Source organism: Leucopleurus acutus, assembly GCF_964270905.1.
Source record: "Leucopleurus acutus genome assembly, chromosome: X".
In the NCBI taxonomy this organism is placed as follows: Eukaryota; Metazoa; Chordata; class Mammalia; order Artiodactyla; family Delphinidae; genus Leucopleurus; species Leucopleurus acutus.
The window spans coordinates 66,337,208-66,355,953 of NC_139148.1; the positions used below are offsets into that span (position 1 = coordinate 66,337,208).

General features: G+C 39.2%; 1 protein-coding gene across 1 annotated transcript; it reads left to right on the plus strand.

Moving 5' to 3' along the window:
• Window positions 1-15,960: 15,960 nt before the first annotated feature.
• Window positions 15,961-17,038, plus strand: LOC309978130 (putative P2Y purinoceptor 10; the record flags this gene model as incomplete). The annotated part of the gene is made up of 1 exon (XM_082864486.1): window positions 15,961-17,038. The coding sequence occupies exon 1, from the start codon at window positions 16,052-16,054 to the stop codon at window positions 17,036-17,038; it is 987 nt and encodes a 328-aa protein (XP_082720612.1). The 5' UTR covers window positions 15,961-16,051.
• Window positions 17,039-18,746: the final 1,708 nt, after the last annotated feature.

Consider the following 18,746-nt stretch of genomic DNA (forward strand, 5'->3'; position numbering starts at 1 on the left):
ATCAGGAGACAACTTTTGAGGGAAATAAAAAACAGTAGAAATATTGGGCTGGCCAAAAAGTTCGTTCGGGTGTTTCCATAAGCTCTTACCCAATATATTAGTTGACATATCAGGGCTTGCATTTTTACTTAATGATTCCAAATAAGGACTTTAAACTATTTTGTATGCAATTGAATCCAATTATATCACTTTTCTTTGGGTGCTTACCATATAGCCAAGGCTAAGTCTTGGCTATATGGTCATAAACAGAATAGATCTTTTTATGGCACTAATAGAGCTAACAGCACAGTGAACGAAATAGTCAATAAAAACTGAGCAAACATCTACATTACAAGTGTTGATGTTACGAAGAGAAATTGGACGGAGTGTGAGAGTATGTAATGCTATGTAGGATGGCCTAAATAATAGTGGCAGTGAAGATGTCTCTGACCTGCAAATTGAGGTTAAAGGAGACAGATATGTGAAAAAGAAGGAAGATAATTCCAGACAGAGGAAACAACGTGTGCAGATGTTTTTGTCAGGAGAAAAGCTTGGCTTGTTCTAGAAACTGAAAGCTTCTCAGTATAATTGAAACAGTAGTGAATGAGGAAAAGAATGGCATGAAGTGATGTTAAATGACACGGGAATGGCCTTCAAGCCATGGTGAGAAGTTTGGCCTTAATACAATAGAGAACCAACAAAGGATTTTAGACAGGAGAATGACAAGATATTTCAAAGAAAAACCACTTAGGCCACAGTGGGGAAGAGGTTAGAAAGGGTTAAGAGATGACATAGTCCCTGCCATCAAGGAGTGCAAAGTCTAGTTAAACAGAAAGACATGTTAGCAGAATTTCAGTGTGTGTGTAGTAAGTGCCATGACAGAGGTAAGGGAGTATGGAGACAAGCATGGGTTCCAATTCTTATATACCACCTCTACACTATGCAAGTTTTGTGACTTTGGCACAACTTATTTAACCTCTCTGGGTCTCAGTTTTCTCATTTGTAATATGGAAATAATCATTGAGTTGCTATAAGGATTAATGAGATAATATGTGCTTAGCTTGTAAATAGATGGAAGCTCTCAATAAGCAGTAGCCATAATTAATGTTAATGTTAGACACAGTATGGGGTTGAACTGCAGGAGACAAGACTGGGGTGCCGGGAGTCCAGTAAGGCATCTTCTACAATAATCAAGAGGAATGATGACAGTGGCCTGGGTTAAAATGGCAACAGTGTAAGTAGAGATGGATTGGAGATAGATTTGAGAGATTTAAAGGAGACAGAATCACCTGGTTTCTGATTAGATATGGGTGAAATATAGTGATAGGAGTTGAATGAATTCCCAGTTTCTATCTGTAGTGTCTGGGAAGAGAGTCATGGCACAGACAGAGAAGGGGAACTTAGACTCAAGAGTGAATCACCAATCTTGTACCCTTTCCTGAGAGAGGAACCAAAAATATGTCTAGATTGAAGGGAAGAGAGACTAGTATCACAGGGGGCATGAACCAACCAGAAATAGTCAATAATAGAGCCAGAGCCAAAGAGAGAGACACAGAGACAGGAGCAGGGGCAGAGACTGAGAGAAGGAACATGTTCTGACTTTGGCCCTTCCATTCAGCCTCCTCCTGTTAGTGGCTTCTTTGGTTGTTCTCCATTCTAAAATTTCAGTAGTGTCACAGATTGTTAACAGGAAGCTAAATGTTCCCTGAGAGAGTTTATATTTTCACCCTACCCCAAAAAATTCCCCCAGTCTCCCATTACCATGGGGATTTTACATTTAATTGTCACCAGACATATTTGGGGAAAAACCCTTCCTACCTCCCCTTCAGTCTGGAGAAGAAAAAAGATTTTGGAAAGCAGGTCATGTAAGTCTCTAAACTTGAAATAAACTGAATTGCAGAAGCATAAGAAACCACAGAAACAAAATAAATTGTGAACATAATGCTGTTCTGGCCTAATAGGACTCTTTTATTTAGCACAGAGGTATGAAAACAACCTGTCCCATTAGTAAGTGAAATTTTCTGTACCAGTGAAGCAGAAACAAATATCCATGTTTGTAAAGTGCAGAAGTGGAAGTGTGAATTTGGTGGGTGTGAGTTGTTTTTAGTTCTTAGAACTGTAATGCACTTGATATAGCCTCCCTTGTTCTCTCACAAGCTTATGCATAGATAATAGATAATAGTAGAAACAGGATCAATACTGAAGTAATATGGAAATAATCACTGGGCTGCTATGAGGATTAATGAGATAATATGTGCAATAAAATGTGAGATAATATGTGAGATAAAAGTGGGTGGTAAGGAGGGGTGGGTGACATGTGTGGGGACAGATGTTTAGTTATATCCTGATGGCATAGCTAGAGTAATTCTAATGTTACAAGATCATAAGGTCCTACTATGGGGTTAGAAAGGTTCTGCCATAATGTGCCCTCCAGATATCACAATGATCCTCATTCTATTAAAAAGTCCCTCCTGAGCAGGGAGAGGCAAGTGGTATAATGGAAATAGCACAGACTTTGGAGCAAGTCAGGCATGGTAGTAAATCCCATTTTTACCATTTTTTAACTTTGTTACCTAAGACAATTTACTGAATCTCTCTGAACCTCAGTTTCTCATCTGCACTATAAGAGTAATAATAGTAACTTACGATGGTTGTGAGAATTGAATTATGTAATGCATGTGAAAAATTCCATTGCAGATTCTGGGGTACATCATTGATAGACCATTATAATTATTTCCTTTCTTTTCACCTGTGAGTACCCCTCTACCTTTGTTCTAAGTCATACATACACAAGCAAGATGACTGCATGACTCTTTAGGATATATCACAGATAGGTCAAATAGGGAGTATAAGAGGAGGGAAAATGAAAGTACTCTTTAGAGTAATGGTAGCTTATAAAGTTGACTCTCTTTTATCTGTGAATTAATCCTTTGTGGTTCTGTTCTTTTATCACATTTCTATTCCCTGGAGTAGACTTAGAATGATATAGGAAGTCATTCTGCTACTTATGAAGAGAATCTAAAAGAGGCCACTCCTTTGTTTTTGTAAACATACTTAAAACAAAACAATACCAACAACAAAACTCCACCTGAGAAAACCTCAGTACTTTTTTTTCCAATTCTAGCTCTAAAGGCAAAAAACATTCCTGCAGTATGGACAGAAGCTATGTTTGTAAAATTTGTCTTTGAGAGGAAAACAAATGATGGACAGAAGGGTGTGTGTAAAGATTAACCACCTTTTCCCTCCTTTTTGAAGTCCCAGATCTTTCATTTAGTAGATGTGTGGCCTTAATAAATCCCTCTCTGGGCCTTGCTTCTTCTACCTGTATCATATGGTGGCTGAATTAAATGTTTTTTAAAGGTCCTCTTCAGTCCAAATTTCTACAAATAAAATAACAAGGTTGTTGCTGTCCTGCCATTCTTATTTGCAAACAGCTTGCATAAATCCATGGCCAGAACTTGAGAAGCCCTAAAAATTATTGTATATTCCCCATGTCTTACATATAATACACAATAAAAACTATACTAAAACATAAAATAAATTAAGGAAGTCCAAAAAACTTTCTCATTATGATGAATAATGAAAAAAATATTAAATCTTAAATTGTTTCAGAAAAATTATTTTGGTGGCCTATTTTGCTGGTACCTTAATCAATGTTCACTGTGGCTGTTGGATAATCTGCCAAGACATGATGTCACACCAGTACAGAATTCCCCTTACACAGAGAATAGGTCTCTTCCCTTCCCAATTACATAAGGGAAAATATCCTGGTTCAGCTTCTAAATCCATATATTACTGAAAATTTTCACGTAAATTTGGAATGAAACCTAAGCTAAGAGAAAGAGAGAAAATGCATGAAAACCACCAGCTATTGTGATAGAATAATAAGGAGGTAATATTCCCAAGCCCTGAAAATCAACCAGGATACTGGTAATGCAGGCTAAAGGAGGCAGATCTGTTTTCCAGGTGCTGTGATGCCAAGTTAGGAAGTCAGGACCCAGTGAGCAAGGTGGCAGACAGAAGAGAGGCAAGAAGACCTGAACAACAAGACTGGATTTCTACCATTGCAATTGGGAAGTAGTGAACAGTGGTCATCTCAACCAGAGCTCGAGGCAAGAGAAGTCTTGATACAAAAGAAACAAACTCAAATATCACATTCTTTTTCTGTGGTTAGAAAAACAGATGGAATATTTCAAGACTTCCTTACCTGCAAGACACATCTTTGACAATCTGGTAGGGCAAGGCAGTTGGATGACAATTCCATGGTTCTCTAACTGATTCACTGGGTGACCTTGGATCAATAGTATATCTTCCTTGAGCATCTTCTTCTTCATCTGTAAACAAATCCCTTCTAATTTTAATATCCTATGACTCTGTAGGTATAAAAACATATCTGGTGACACCTCATCATAGTTTTGATTTGCTTTTCTCTAATAATTAATGATGTTGAGCATCTTTTCATATGCTTGTTGGCCATCTGTATGTCTTCTTGGAGAAATGTCTGTTTAGATATTCTGCCCATTTCTTGATTGGTTTTTTTTTTAATTAAGCTGTACAAGCTGTTTGTGTATTTTGGAAATTAAGCCCTTGTCAATTGCATTGTTTGTAAATAATTTCTCTCATTCAATAGGTTGTCTTTGTGTCTTGTTGATGGTTTCCTTTGCTGTGCAAAAGCTTTTAAATCTAATAAGGTCCACCTTGTTTGCTTCTGTTTCCATTACTCTAGTAGATGGATTTTTAAAAAAAAAACTATTGTGTGATTTATGTCAAAGAGTGTTCTGCCTATGTTTTCCTCTAGGAGTTTTATAGTATCTGCTCTTACATTTATATCTTTAATCAATTTTGAGTTTATTTTTGTATATGGTGTTAGAGAATGTTCTAATTTCATTCTTTTACCTGTAGCTGTCCAGTTTTCCCAGCACCACTTATTAAAGGGATTGTCTTTCCTCCATTGTATATTCTTGTCTCCTTCATCATCAGATTAATTGACCATAAGTGCGTGGGTTCATTTCTGGGCTTTCTAAAATGTTCCATTGATCTATATGTTTTTTTCGTGCCAGTATCATACTGTTTGATTACTGTAACTTTGCAGCATAGTCTAAAATCAATGAGTATGATTCCTCCAGCACCTTACATTTTCTATTTTTTTAAACATCTTTACTGGCGGATAATAGCTTTACAAATGTGTGTTAGTTTCTGCTTTATAACAGTGAATCAGTTATACATATCCATATGTTCTCATATCTCTTGCATCTCCCTCCCTCCCACCCTCCCTATCCCACCCATCTAGGTGGTCACAGAGCACCGAGATGATCTCCCTGTGCTATGCAGCTGCTTCCCACTAGCTATCTATTTTACGCTTGGTAGTATATATATGTCCATGCCACTCTCTCACTTTGTCACAGCTTACCCTTCCCTCTCCCCATATCCTCAAGTCCATTGTCTAGTAGGTCTCACTCTTTACTCCCATCTTGCCCCTAGGTTCTTCATGAAACTTTTTTCTTAGATTCCATATATAAGTGTCAGCATATATTTGTTTTTCTCTTTCGGACTTACTTCACTCTGTATGACAGACTCTAGGTCCATCCACCTCACTACAAATAACTCAACTTCATTTCTTTTTATGGCTAATATTCCATTGTATACATGTGCCACATCTTCTTTATCCATTCATCTGTTGATGGACACTTAGGTTGCTTCCATGTCCTGGCTATTGTAAATAGAGCTCCAAAGAACATTCTGGTACATGAGTCTTTTTTTTTGCGGTACGCGGGCCTCTCACTGCTGTGGCCTCTCCCATTGTGGAGCACAGGCTCTGGATGTGCAGGTGCAGCGGGCACGGCTCACGGGCCCAGCCACTCCGTGGCATGTGGGATCCTCCTGGACCAGGGCACGAACCAGTGTCACCTGCATTGGCACGCAGACTGCCAACCACTGCGCCACCAGGGAAGCACAGTATATGACTCTTTTTCAGTTATGGTTTTCTCAGTGTACATGCCCAGTAGTGGGATTGCTGGGTTGTATGGTAGTTCTATTGTTAGCTTTTAAGGAGCCTCCATTCTGTTCTCCATAGTGGCTGTATCAATTTACATTCCCACCAACAGTGCAAGACGGTTCCCTTTTCTCCACACCCTCTCCAGCATTTATTGTTTCTAGATTTTTTGATGATGGCTATTCTGACCAGTGTGAGATGATATCTCATTGTAGTTTTGATTTGCATTTCTCTAATGATTAATGTTGTTGAGCATCCTTTCATGTGTTTGTTGGCAATCTGTATATTTTCTTTAGAGAAATGTCTATTTAGGTCTTCTGCCCATTTTTGGATTGGGTTGTTTGTTTTTTTGATATTGAGCTACATGAGCTGCTTGTAAATTTTGGAGATTAATCCATTGTCAGTTGCTTCATTTGCAAATATTTTCTCCCATTCTGAGGGTTGTCTTTTCATCTTGTCTATGGTTTCCTTTGCTGTGCAAAAGCTTTTAAGTTTCATTAGGTTCAATTTGTTTATTTTTGTTTTTATTTCCACTTCTCTAGGAGGTGGGTCAAAAAGGATCTTGCTGTGACTTATGTCATAGAGTGTTCTGCCTATGTTTTCCTCTAAGAGTTTGATAGTGTCTGGCCTTACATTTGGGTCTTTAATCCATTTTGAGTTTACTTTTGTGTATGGTGTTAGAGAGTGTTCTAATTTCATACTTTTACATGTACCTGTCCAGTTTTCCCAGCAACACTTATTGAAGAGGCTGTCTTTTCTACACTGTATATTCTTGCCTCCTTTATCAAAGATAAGGTGACCATATGTGCATGGGTTTATCTCTGAGCTTTCTATCCTGTTCCATTGATATGTGTTTCTGTTTCATAGATAATGAGTCTCATAGATAATGAGTAGGTCTTTATGAAATCCAGCACCTAACCATGGTAGTGCCCCCAAGATCAAGCCCATATCTATTCCCCTACCTCATCTCTTAACTACTCTCTCCTTCATACCTGAACTCCAGATACATTGGTCTTCTTTCCATTATTTAATATGTTAAGCTAATTCTTGTCTTAGGGCCTTTGCCTTTGTTGTTCTCTCTGATTAGAATGCTTCTCCACTAGGTCTTCACGTGGCTAGCTCCTTCTCATCATTCAGGTTCAAATGTCACCTCCTCAGAGAAGCCTTCCCTGATCATACAATCTACAGTAGATATGCAGTTACTCTTATCAACTTATCATATTATAATTTTCTTCATAGAATTCTCTGATTTTTTATTTTTCATTGATTTATTCAGTGTCTGTCTATATCACTGTCCAAAAAATATAGGTTCCATGAGGGCAGCAATCATATTGCTCTGTTTCAGTACAATAACTAGTACATAGTAGACACTCAAGTAATATTTTTTGAATGAATCAAAGTGGGAGAACCGGGATGGCAAACCAGGTCTGTATGACTTTAAGGCTCTTGCTCCATACTGCCCCTTTTATTTATTTATTTTTTTACACCTTTATTGGAGTATAATTGCTTTACAATGATGTGTTAATTTCTGCTTTATAACAAAGTGAATCAGTTATACATATCCATATGTTCCCATAAGTCTTCCCTCTTGCATCTCCCTCCCTCCCACCCTCCTTATCCCACACATTTAGTTGGTCACAGAGCACCGAGCTGATCTCCCTGTGCTATGCAGCTGCTTTCCACTAGCTATCTATTTTACGTTTGGTAGTATATATATATGTCCATGCCACTCTCTCACTTTGTCACAGCTTACCCTTCCCTCTCCCCATATCCTCAAGTCCATTGTCTAGTAATCTCACTCTTTATTCCCATCTTGCCCCTAGGTTCTTCATGAAATTTTTTTTCTTAGATTCCATATATAAGTGTCAGCATATGGTATTTGTTTTCCTCTTTCGGACTTACTTCACTCTGTATGACAGACTCTAGGTCCATCCACCTCACTACAAATAACTCAACTTCATTTCTTTCTATGGCTGAGTAATATTCCATTGTATATATGTGCCACATCTTCTTTATCCATTCATCTGTTGATGGACAATTAGGTTGCTTCCATGTCCTGGCTATTGTAAATAGAGCTCCAAAGAACATTTTGGTACATGACTCTTTTTTTTTTTTTTTTTGTGGTACGCGGGCCTCTCACTGCTGTGGCCTCTCCCATTGTGGAGCACAGGCTCTGGATGCGCAGGCGCAGCGGGCACGGCTCACGGGACCGGCCACTCTGCGGCATGTGGGATTCTCCTGGACTGAGGCATGAACCAGTGTCACCTGCATCGGCACGCAGACTACCAACCACTGCACCACCAGGGAAGCCCGGTACATGACTCTTTTTGAAGTATGGGTTTCTCAGGCTACATGCCCAGTAGTGGGATTGCTGGGTTGTATGGTAGTTCTATTGTTAGCTCTTAAGGAACCTCCATGCTGTTCTCCACAGTGGCTGTATCAATATACATTCCCACCAACAGTGCAAGACGGTTCCCTTTTCTCCACACCCTCTCCAGCATTTATTGTTTCTAGATTTTTTGATGATGGCCATTCTGACTGGTGTGAGATGATATCTCATTGTAGTTTTGATTTGCATTTCTGTAATGATTAATGTTGTTGAGCATTCTTTCATGTGTTTGTTGGCAATCTGTATATCTTCTTTGGAGAAATGTCTATTTAGGTCTTCTGCCCATTTTTGCATCGGGTTGTTTGTTTTTTTGATATTGAGCTTCATGAGCTGCTTGTAAAGTTTGGAGATTAATCCTTTGTCAGTTGCTACATTTGCAAATACTTTCTCCCACTCTGAGGGTTGTCTTTTGGTCTTGTTTATGGTTTCCTTTGCTGTGCAAAAGCTTTGAAGTTTCATTAGGTCCCATTTGTTTATTTTTGTCTTTATTTCCATTTCTCTAGGAGGTGGGTCAAAAAGGATCTTGCTGTGATTTATTTCATAGAGTGTTCTGCCTATGTTTTCCTCTAAGAGTTTGATAGTTTCTGGCCTTACATTTGGGTCTTTAATCCATTTTGAGTTTACTTTTGTGTATGGTGTTAGAGAGTGTTCTAATTTCATACTTTTACATATACCTGTCCAGTTTTCCCAGCAACACTTATTGAAGAGGCTGTCTTTTCTACACTGTATATTCTTGCCTCCTTTATCAAAGATAAGATGACCATATGTGCGTGGGTTTATCTCTGAGCTTTCTATCCTGTTCCATTGATCTGTGTTTCTGTTTTTGTTCCAGTACCATACTGTCTTGATTACTATGGCTTTGTAGTATAGTCTGAAGTCAGGGAGCCTGATTCCTCCAGCTCCATTTTTCTTTATCAAGATTGCTTTGGCTATTTGCGGTTTTTTGTGTTTCCGTACAAATTGTGAAATTTTTTGTTCTAGTTCTGTGAAAAGTGCCAGTGGAATTTTGTTAGGGATTGCATTGAATCTGTATATTGCTTTGGACATCGAGTCATTTTCACAATGTTGATTCTTCCAATCCAAGAACATGGTTTATCTCTCCATCTATTTGTACCATCTTTAATTTCTTTCATCAGTGTCTTATAATTTTCTGCACACAGGTCTTTTGTCTCCTTAGGTAGGTGTATTCCTAGATATTTTATTCTATTTGTTGCAATGGTAAATGAGAGTGTTTCCTTAACTTCACCTTCAGATTTTTCATCACTCGTGTATAGGAATGCAAGAGATATCTGTGAATAAATATTGTATCCTGCTACTTTATCAAATTCTTGATTAGCTGTAGCAGTTTTCTGGTAGCATCTTTTGGAATCTGTATGTATAGTATCATGTCATTCGCAAACACTGCCAGTTTACCTCTTCTTTTCTGATTTGGATTCCTTTTATTTCTTTTTCTTCTCTTATTGCTCTGGCTAAACCCTCCAAAACTATGTTGAATAAGAGTGGTGAGAGTGGCCAACCTTGTCTTATTCCTGATCTTAGTGGAAAAGTTTTCGGTTTTTCACCACTGAGGACAATGTTGGCTGTGGGATTGTCATATATGGCCTTTATTATGTTGAGGAAAGTTCCCTCTATGCCTACTTCCTGGAGGGTATTTATCATAAATGGGTGTTGAATTTTTTCTAAAGCTTTTTCTGTATCTATTAATATGATCATATGGTTTTTCTCCCTCAATTTTTTTTTTTTTTTTTTTTTTTTTTTTGCGGTACGCAGGCCTCTCACTGTTGTGGCGGCTCCCGTTGCGGAGCACAGGCTCCGGACGCACAGGCTCAGCGGCCATGGCTCACGATTGCAGCTGCTCCGCGGCATGTGGGATCCTACCAGACCGGGGCACGAACCAGCATCCCCTGCATTGGCAGGCGGACTCTCAACCACTGCACCACCAGGGAAGCCCCTCCCTCAATTTTTTAATATGGTGTATCACATTGATTGATTCACGTATATTGAAGAATCCTTCCATTCCTGCAATAAACCCCACTAAATCATGGTGTATGATCCTTTTAATGTGCTGTTGGATTCTGTTTGCTAGCATTTTGTGGAGGATTTTTGCATCTAGGTTCATCAGTGATATTGGCCTGTAGTTTTCTTTCTTTGTGACTTCTTTGTTTTGTTTTGGTATCAGGGTGATGGTGGCCTCTTAGAATGAGTTTGGGAGTGTTCCTCCCTCTGCTATATTTTGGAACATTTGGGAAGGATAGGTGTTAGCTCTTCTCTAAATGTTTGTTAGAATTCGCCTGTGAATCCATCTGGTTCTGGGCTTCTGTTTGTTGGAAGATTTTTAATCACAGTTTTAATTTCACTGTTTGTGATGGAACTCTTCATATTTTCTATTTCTTCTTGATTCAGTCTCGGAACATTGGGCATTTCTAAGAATTTGTCCATTTCTTCCACAGTGTCCATTTTATTGGCATAGAGTTGCTTGTAGTAATCTCTCATGATCCTTTGTACCTCTGTAGTGTAAGTTGTCACTTCTCCTTGTTCATTTCTAATTCTATTGATTTGATTCTTCTCCCTTTTTTCTTTGATGAGTCTGGCTAATGGCTTATCAGTTTTGTTTATCTTCTCAGAGAACCAGCTTTTAGTTTTATTGATCTTTGCTATCATTTCCTTCATTTCTTTTTCATTTATTTTTGATCTGATCTTTATGATTTGTTTCCTTCTGCTAACATTGGGGCTTCTTTTTCTTTTTTCTCTAGTTGCTTTCGGTGTAAGGTTAGGTTGTTTATTTGAGATGTTTCTTGTTTCTTAAGGTAGGACTGTATTGCTATAAACTTCCCTCTTAGAATTGCCTTTGTAGCATCCCAAAGGTTTTGGGTCCTCGTGTTTTCATTCTAATTTGTTTCTAGGCATTTTTTGATTTTCTGTTTTATTTCTTTAATGATCTGTTGGTTATTCAGTAGTGTATTGTTTAGCCTCCATGTGTTTGTATTTTTTACAGATCTTTTCCTGTAATTGATATCTAGTCTCATAGCACTGTGGTCGGAAAAGATACTTGATTTGATTTCAATTTCTTAAATTTACCAAGGCTTGGCTTGTGACCCAAGATATGATCTATCCTGGAGAATGTTCAATGAGCACTTGAGAAGAATGTGTATTCTGTTGTGTTTGGATGGAATGTCCTATAAATATCAATCGAGTCCATCTTGTTTAATGTGTCATTTAACGCTTGTGTTTCCTTACTTATTTTCATTTTGAATGATCTGTCCATTGGTGAAAGTGGGGTGTTGAAATCCCCTACTATGAATGTGTTACTGTCGATTTCCCCTTTTATGGCTGTTAGTATTTGCCTTATGTGTTGAGGTGCTCCTATGTTGGGTGCATAAATATTATAATTGTTATATCTTCTTCCTGGGTCAATCCCTTGATCATTATGTAGTGTGCTTCATTGTCTGTTGTGATAGTCTTTATTTTAAAGTCTATTTTGTCTGATATGAGAACTGCTGCTCCAGCTTTCTTTTGATTTCCATTTGCATGGAATAACATTTTCCATCTCCTCAATTTCAGTCTGTATGTTTTCTTAGGTGTGAAGTGGGTCTCTTGTAGACAGCATATATATGGGTCTTTTTTTTGTATCCATTCAGCCAATCTGTGTCTTTTCCTGGGAGCATTTAGTCCATTTACATTTAAGGTAATTATCAATATGTATGTTCCTAATCCCATTTTCTAAATTGTTTTGGGTTCATTATTGTAGGTCTTTTCCTCCTCTTCTGTTTCCTGCCTAGAGAAGTTCCTTTAGCATTTGTTGTAAAGCTAGTTTGGAGGTGCTGAAATCTCTTCCTTTTTGCTTGTCTGTAAAGTTTTTAATTTCTCCATCAAATCCGAATGAGATCCTTGCTGGGTAGAGTAACCTTGGTTGTAGGTTTTTCTCCTTCATCACTTTAAATATGTCCTGCCACTCCCTTCTGGCTTGCAGAGTTCCTGCTGAAAGATCAGCTGTTAACCTTATGGGATTCCTTTGTGTGTTATTTGTTGTTTTTCCCTTGCTGCTTTTAATATGTTTTCTTTGTATTTAATATTTGATTATTTGATTAATGTATGTCTTGGCCTGTTTCCCCTTGTATTTATCCTGTTGGGACTCTCTGTGCTTCCTGGACTTGATTTACTATTTCCTTTCCCATATCAGGGAAATTTTCAATGATAATCTCTTCAAATATTTTCTCAGTCCCTTTCTTTTTCTCTTCTTCTTCTGGAACCCCTATTATTCTAATGTTGGTGCTTTTAATGTTGTCCCAGAGGTCTCTGAGACTGTCCTCAATTCTTTTCATTATTTTTTCTTTTTTCTGCTCTTCAGTAGTTATTTCCACTATTTTATCTTCCAGATCACTTATCCGTTCTTCTGCCTCAGTTATTCTGCAATTGATCCTTTCTAGAGAATTTTTAATTTCATTTATATTGTTATTCATCACTGTTTTTTTGCTCTTTACTTCTTCTAGGTCCTTGTTAAATGTTTCTTGTATTTTCTCTATTCTATTTTCAAGATTATGGATCATCTTTATTAACATTATATTGAATGCTTTTTCAGGTAGACTGCCTATTTCCTTTTCATTTTTTAGATCTGGTGGGTTTTTACCTTGCTCCTTCATTTGTTGTGTGTTTTTCTGTCTTCTCATTTTGCTTAACTTACTGTGTTTGGGGTCTCCTTTTCTCAGCCTGCAGGCTCATAGTTCCCATTGTTTTTGGTGTCTGTCCCCAGTGGCTAAGGTTTGTTCAGTGGGTTGTTTAGGCTTCCTGGTGGAGGGGACTTGTACCTGTGTTCTGGTGAATGGGGCTGGATCTTGTCTTTCTGGTGGGCAGGTCCACGTCTGGTGGTGTGTTTTGGGGTGTTGGTGGCATTATTATGATTTTACACAGCCTCTCCACTAATGGATGTGGTTGTGTTCTTGTCTTCCTAGTTGTTTGGTATAGGGTGTCCAGCACTGTAGTTTTCTGGTTGTTGAGTGAAGATGGGTCTTTGTGTTTAGATAAAAGTCTCTGGGAGATTTTATTGTTTAATATTACGTGGAACTGGGAGGTCCCTTGTGGACCAGTGTCCTGATCTTGTCTCTCCCTCCTCAGAGGCACAGCCCTCATGCATGTCTGGAACACCAAGAGCCTTTCATCCACATGGCTTTGAATAAAAGGGATAAAATTTAGAGAGAAAGACAGAAACAAGATAAAATAAAATAAAATAATGTAAAATACAATAAAATAAAGTTATTAAAATAAAAAAAATTAAGAAAAAAATTTTTTAAAGTAATAATAATAAAAAACCATAACGGACAGACAGGACCCTAGGAAAAATGGTAAAAGTAAATCTCTGGAGACAATATCACACACAGAAGCATACACATACACATCTACATAAAGAGAAGAAAAAAAATTATATATATCTTTGCTCACAAAGTCCACTTCCTCAATTTGGGGTCATTCGTTGTCTATTCAGGTATTCTACAGATGCAGGGTACATCAAGTTTATTGTGGAGGTTTAATCCTCTGCTCCTGAGGCTGCTGGGGGAACTTTCTCTTCTTTGTTCACATAACTCCCGGGGTTCATCTTTGGATTTGGCCCCGCCTCTGTGTGTAGGTCGCCTGAGGGCGTCTGTTCTTCACTGAGAAAGGACAGGGTTAAAGGAGCAGCTGATTCGGGGGCTCTGGCTCACTCAGGCCAGGGCTAGAGAAGGGTATGGATGCATGGAGGGCCTGCAGTGGCAGAGGCCAGTGTGACATTGCACCAGCCTGAGGCACACCGTGTGTTCTCCCGGGGAAGTTGTCCCTGGATCACGGGACCCTGGCAGTGGCAGGCTGCACAGGGTCCCATGAGGGGAGGTGTGGATAGTGACCGGTGTTTGCACACAGTCTTCTTGGTGGCTGCAGCAGCAGCCTTAGCATCCCATGCCCGTCTCTGGGATCCGTGCTGATAGCCGCGGCTCATGCCTGTCTCTGGAGCTCTTTTAAGCAGCACTCCCCCTCTCCTTGCGCACCAGGAAACAAATAGGCAAGAAAAAGTCTCTTGTCTCTTCGGCAGTCCAGACTTTTTCCCAGACTCCCTCCCGGCTAGTCGTGGTGCACTAACCCCTTCAGGCTGTGTTCACGCCACCAACCCCAGTCCTCTCCTGGGATCTGACTGAATCCCGAGCCTCAGCTCCCAGCCCTCGCCCGCTCCAGCGGGTGAGCAGACAAGCCTCTCGGGCTGGTGAGTGCTGGTCGGCACCTATCCTCTGTGCGGGAATCTGTCTGCTTTGCCCTTCTGACCCCTGTTGCTGCGTGTCCTCCGTGGCTCCAAAGCTCCCCCCCACTGTCACCCACAGTCTCCTCCTGTGAAGGGGCCTCCTAGTGTGTGGAAACCTTTCCTCCTGCACAGCTCCCTCCCACTGATGCAGGTCCCGTCCCTATTCTTTTGTCTCTGTTTTTATCTTTTGTGCTACCCAGGTACGTGGGTGAGTTTCTTGCCTTTTGGGAGGTCTGAGGTCTTCTGCCAGTGTTCAGTAGGTGTTCTGTAGGAGCTGTTCCACATGTAGATGTATTTCTGATGTATTTGTGGAGAGGAAGGTGATCTCTGCGTCTTACTCTTCCGCCATCTTGAAGCTCCTCCTCCAGCACATTTCTTTCTCAAGATTGTTTGTCTATTCTGAGTCTTTTGTGTTTCCTTGAGGTCTCACCTCACACTGGTCACAATGGTTATCATCAAAAAGTCTACAAATAATAAATATTAGAGAGGGCATAGAGAAAAGGGAACCCTCCTACACTGTAGGTGGGCATGTAAATTGGTACACCCACTATGGAGAACAGTATGGAGGCTCCTTAAGAAAACCAAAAATGGTTATCATATGATCCAGCAATCCCACTTCTGTGCATATATCCAGAAAAGCCAAAAACTCTAATTCAAAAAGGTACATGCACCCCAATGTTCATAGCAGCACTATTTACAAAAGACAAGACATGGGAGCAACCTAAGTGTCTATTTACAGATGAATGGGTGAAGATGTGGTTGTATATATATATATATATATTATATAATATATATATATATTATATATATATATAGTTGTGTGTGTGTGTGTATATATATATATATATATATATATATATATGTATAAATCTTACTCAGCCATAAAAAGAATGAAATAATGCCATTTGTAGCAACATACATGGACCTAGAGATTACCATACTGAGTGACGTAAGTCAGACAGAGAAAACCAAATATGATATGATATCACTTCCATGTAGAATCTAAAACAATGGTACAAATGAACTTATTTACAAAACAGAAATAAACTCACAGACATAGAAAACAAACTTACAGTTACAAGAGGGGAAAGGGAGAGAGGGATAAATTAGGAATTTGAGATTAAGGGGTACACACTACTGTATATAAAATAGATTAAAAAAAAGGACCTACTGTGTAGCACAGGGAACTATATTCAATATCTTGTAATACTCTGTAATGGAAAAGAATCTGATATAACTTAATCACTTTGCTGTACACCTGAAACTTTGTAAATCAACTATATTTCAATTTAAAAAAATTCTGGGTGTCAGCTATAGTACTGGTTAACCATTATACCCTTTTTCTTTCTTTTTTTTTTTTTGTTTTGTTTTGGGCAGGGATCATAACTTCACGGCTTACCTTGATGAATATACTGAAATATTCAAGATGGGCAGCAACAGTACCAGCAATGCTGAGAATCACTGCAATGTCACTAATTTGACATTTCAATACTCCCTCTATGCCACCACCTACATCCTCATATTCATCCCTGGTCTACTGGCCAACAGTGCAGCCTTGTGGGTTCTGTGTCGCTTCATCAGCAAGAAAAATAAAGCCATCATTTTCATGATCAACCTCTCTGTGGCTGACCTTGCTCATGTGCTGTCCTTACCCCTCCGGATTTACTATTACATCAGCCACCACTGGCCTTTCCAGAGGGCCCTTTGCCTGCTGTGCTTCTACCTAAAGTATCTCAACATGTATGCCAGCATTTGTTTCCTGACATGCATCAGCCTTCAGAGGTGCTTCTTTCTCCTGAAGCCTTTCAGGGCCAGAGACTGGAAGCGTAGGTATGATGTGGGCATCAGTGCTGCCGTCTGGGTCATCGTGGGGACTGCCTGTTTGCCATTTCCCATCATGAGAAGCACAGACTTAGCCAACAACACTGAGTCCTGCTTTGCTGATCTTGGTTACAGGAAAATGAATGCAATGGCTTTGGTTGGGATGATTACAGCTGCTGAGCTGGCAGGATTTGTGATCCCAGTAGTCATCATTGCATGGTGTACCTGGAAAACCACTATATCCTTGCGACAACCACCAGTGGCTTTCCAGGGAATCAGTGAGAGGCAGAAAGCACTGCGGATGGTTTACATGTGTGCTGCAGTCTTCTTCATCTGTTTCACTCCCTATCATATTAACTTTATTTTTTACACCATGGTAAAGGAAACCATCATTAGCAGTTGTCCCATTGTCCAAAGCTCACTGTATTTCCACCCTTTTTGTCTATGCCTTGCAAGTCTTTGCTGCCTTTTGGATCCAATTCTCTACTACTTCATGGCCTCAGAGTTTCGTGACCAACTATCCCGCCATGGCAGCTCCGTGACTCGTTCCCACCTAATGAGCAGGGAGAGTGGTTCATCAATGATTGGTTAAAAATAAAATAGCTCTTTGATTATGGCTTTGTTTAACTATGTTTCCTGGCTTTTTCCAAAGGTGGAAATGACCAGCCAGACAATTTTGTTAATTGAACTTTGGGAACCACAGAAATAGTTGTGCTCACAGGGTTGTGATGGTGCAGGGAGAGTGTGAAAAATGTGGGAGAGGAAGGGAAGATGGGAGTTGTATGTTTCCTCTTTGAAATTCAAGGCACTTTCTCACTTAAGAGATCTAGATCAAGGCTTTACAGATGTTTTAAACAAATGGAAATTGGATATTTTATCTTAAACCTTTCTTTATTAAATGTGATGTTGTTAATGATACAATAAATGCATGAATCGTTTCCAGAATGTAAAAACAAATCTCTTTCATACGAAGACCATTATTTGTGAATGAGAGCAAAAAAATCTCCAGTCTTTCTAAGGTATAAATGCACAGGCAAGGGGGTGTGAATGTTGAAGCAACATGTGCATCAATTTTAGGGCACAGACCTCTTATTGAATAAAGGGCATGGGAATTTGTTCATTCATTGAAAATATGTTGGATGTCTATTGTATTCTGGGTTACCACTTTCCTGGGTACTTTCACATATAGCATCTCATCTAGCTCTTCTAATAAAGTTGTGGAAGGTTATACAAATGAATAAATGGAACCTCAGACAGATGAAACAACTTCCCTGGAGATAATCAGTGGTGAGCAAAATTTGTCCTGAATACACGACATATGCTTAAATTATTACCTCTATTTGTGTTATTATTCACTAGGTTAATGCTAAACTTGGTTTGAATGGTGAAAACACAGACTAAATTTAAGCCATCCAAGACCAAGATCATTTCTATACAATTTTTTGAAGATTATTTGAAAAGCCTGTGGCTTGTGGGGATGGTGTGTCAGGCTTCAGGTTGCAAGGTATCAAATAATAAATAGGTTTTTCTAATACTGTCCCAAACTACAGAGTCCTGATGATCAGGGATATAGGACACACAAGTAGTTCATTATTAACACAAAATATACTTAAGTCTTAATGTTGGTAATATAAACCCATAAATGGAAGAAAGAAAAAAATCTATAAGGCTGGAAAATAAGCATTCTGTAAAATTTAGATTTTTTTGAGTTCACCCAACCTTTCTTCTTAAACATTACTATGCATCGCTCTGAACAGATTTGTGTTTATTAAGAAACTTCTCTATGAGCAGAGCTTACAGAATTGTATTAGAAGCATAATATTATCACATCATAAATGAATGACAGAAAAGTTTATGTCCTCTTTCTGGAAATCTCATCTTCATTTTTTTTTAAAGGTTATGGCTACTGTTTCAGAATTACTATGGAGGTTTTAAATGCAAGCAATCCTCAGATTCTTGGGTTGGCATTTATGAAGCTCAATCCATCACTCTCATTTTTTATTTATTATTATTATTTTTTTTTTTTGTGGTACATGGGCCTCTCACTGTTGTGGCCTCTCCCGTTGCGGAGCACAGGCTCCGGACACGCAGGCTCAGCGGCCATGGCTCACGGGCCTAGTCGCTCTGCGGCATGTGGGATCTTCCCGGACTGGGGCATGAACCCATGTCCCCTGCATCGGCAGGCGGACTCTCAACCACTGCGCCACCAGGGAAGCCCATCATCACTCTCAGTTTTTTTATTCCTGCAGTTTAAGTAGCATAGACATTTGGTGTGCAGGGAGGAGAAGGGAAGTGGTAGT